The sequence below is a fragment of the Sphaeroforma arctica genome (genome assembly GCF_001186125.1).
Source record: "Sphaeroforma arctica JP610 unplaced genomic scaffold supercont1.12871, whole genome shotgun sequence".
NCBI lineage: Eukaryota > Ichthyosporea > Ichthyophonida > Sphaeroforma > Sphaeroforma arctica.
In genome coordinates this window covers 1-699 of record NW_014027687.1, presented here as the reverse complement: position 1 = coordinate 699, position 699 = coordinate 1, and the positions used below count along the sequence as shown (strand labels likewise).

Below are 699 nucleotides of genomic sequence, written 5' to 3'. Positions count from 1 at the left end.
TATATATATATATATAGCATATATACAGCCCCCCATATACATCATGAACACATAAGTACACCCTCTCATCCACACGGCCTACCGCTGAGTAGATATGTGGTGCTGTGACGCTCTGCAGGTGTCCGTTGGTCTCCACTGCGCCTTGGGCAGTAGCTTGACTCCTGCACCGTCTAAGTTGAGTGTGTCTGTGCACGGTGTGCGTCCCACTGAGAACAGTACTGAGCTGACAGTGAAAGGCTCTCGTGGTGTGGTGCTGCCGTCTTCGTTGAGCATTCCCAGACGCACCTCCACCTCATGCTCACGAACGTCTAAGTCCAGCAGTTTACAGTTGTTGTGGATGTTTACGCCTGTGTGTAGTGGTAGTGATGAAACGGATAAGTAAGTGACATCCAGGAAGTTTAGAGGCTTTTGCAGGAAGGATTGGTGCATCGACTGACTACACCACACTCGGACGTAAACGAGACTGTTGAGCTTAAGGGGTGCCTATAAAACTATTTTAACTATCAATGTGGGATAGGGCATCGGTAGTTAGTGTGGTGCTGTTGCGATTATTGTGCATGTAGTTAATGTTGACAACGAACCTCATCAAAGAGAGAGGAGTACATAAACGAATCGCGTACTCTACGCGAGGATGGTGACATGCAGCGCAAAGACCAAAGAAAATATACACAGTAATTTCACACAAAAGTACCCTCAGTA

The 699-nt window shown here is 47.1% G+C and overlaps 1 protein-coding gene across 1 annotated transcript; it reads right to left on the bottom strand.

Moving 5' to 3' along the window:
* Positions 1-82: 82 nt before the first annotated feature.
* SARC_17935 (hypothetical protein) lies at positions 83-429 on the bottom strand (the record flags this gene model as incomplete). Its single annotated transcript, XM_014287980.1, has 1 exon — positions 83-429. A coding segment is annotated over one exon (347 nt), but the record flags the coding sequence as incomplete, so codon positions are not given.
* Between the last annotated feature and the right edge of the window lie 270 nt (positions 430-699).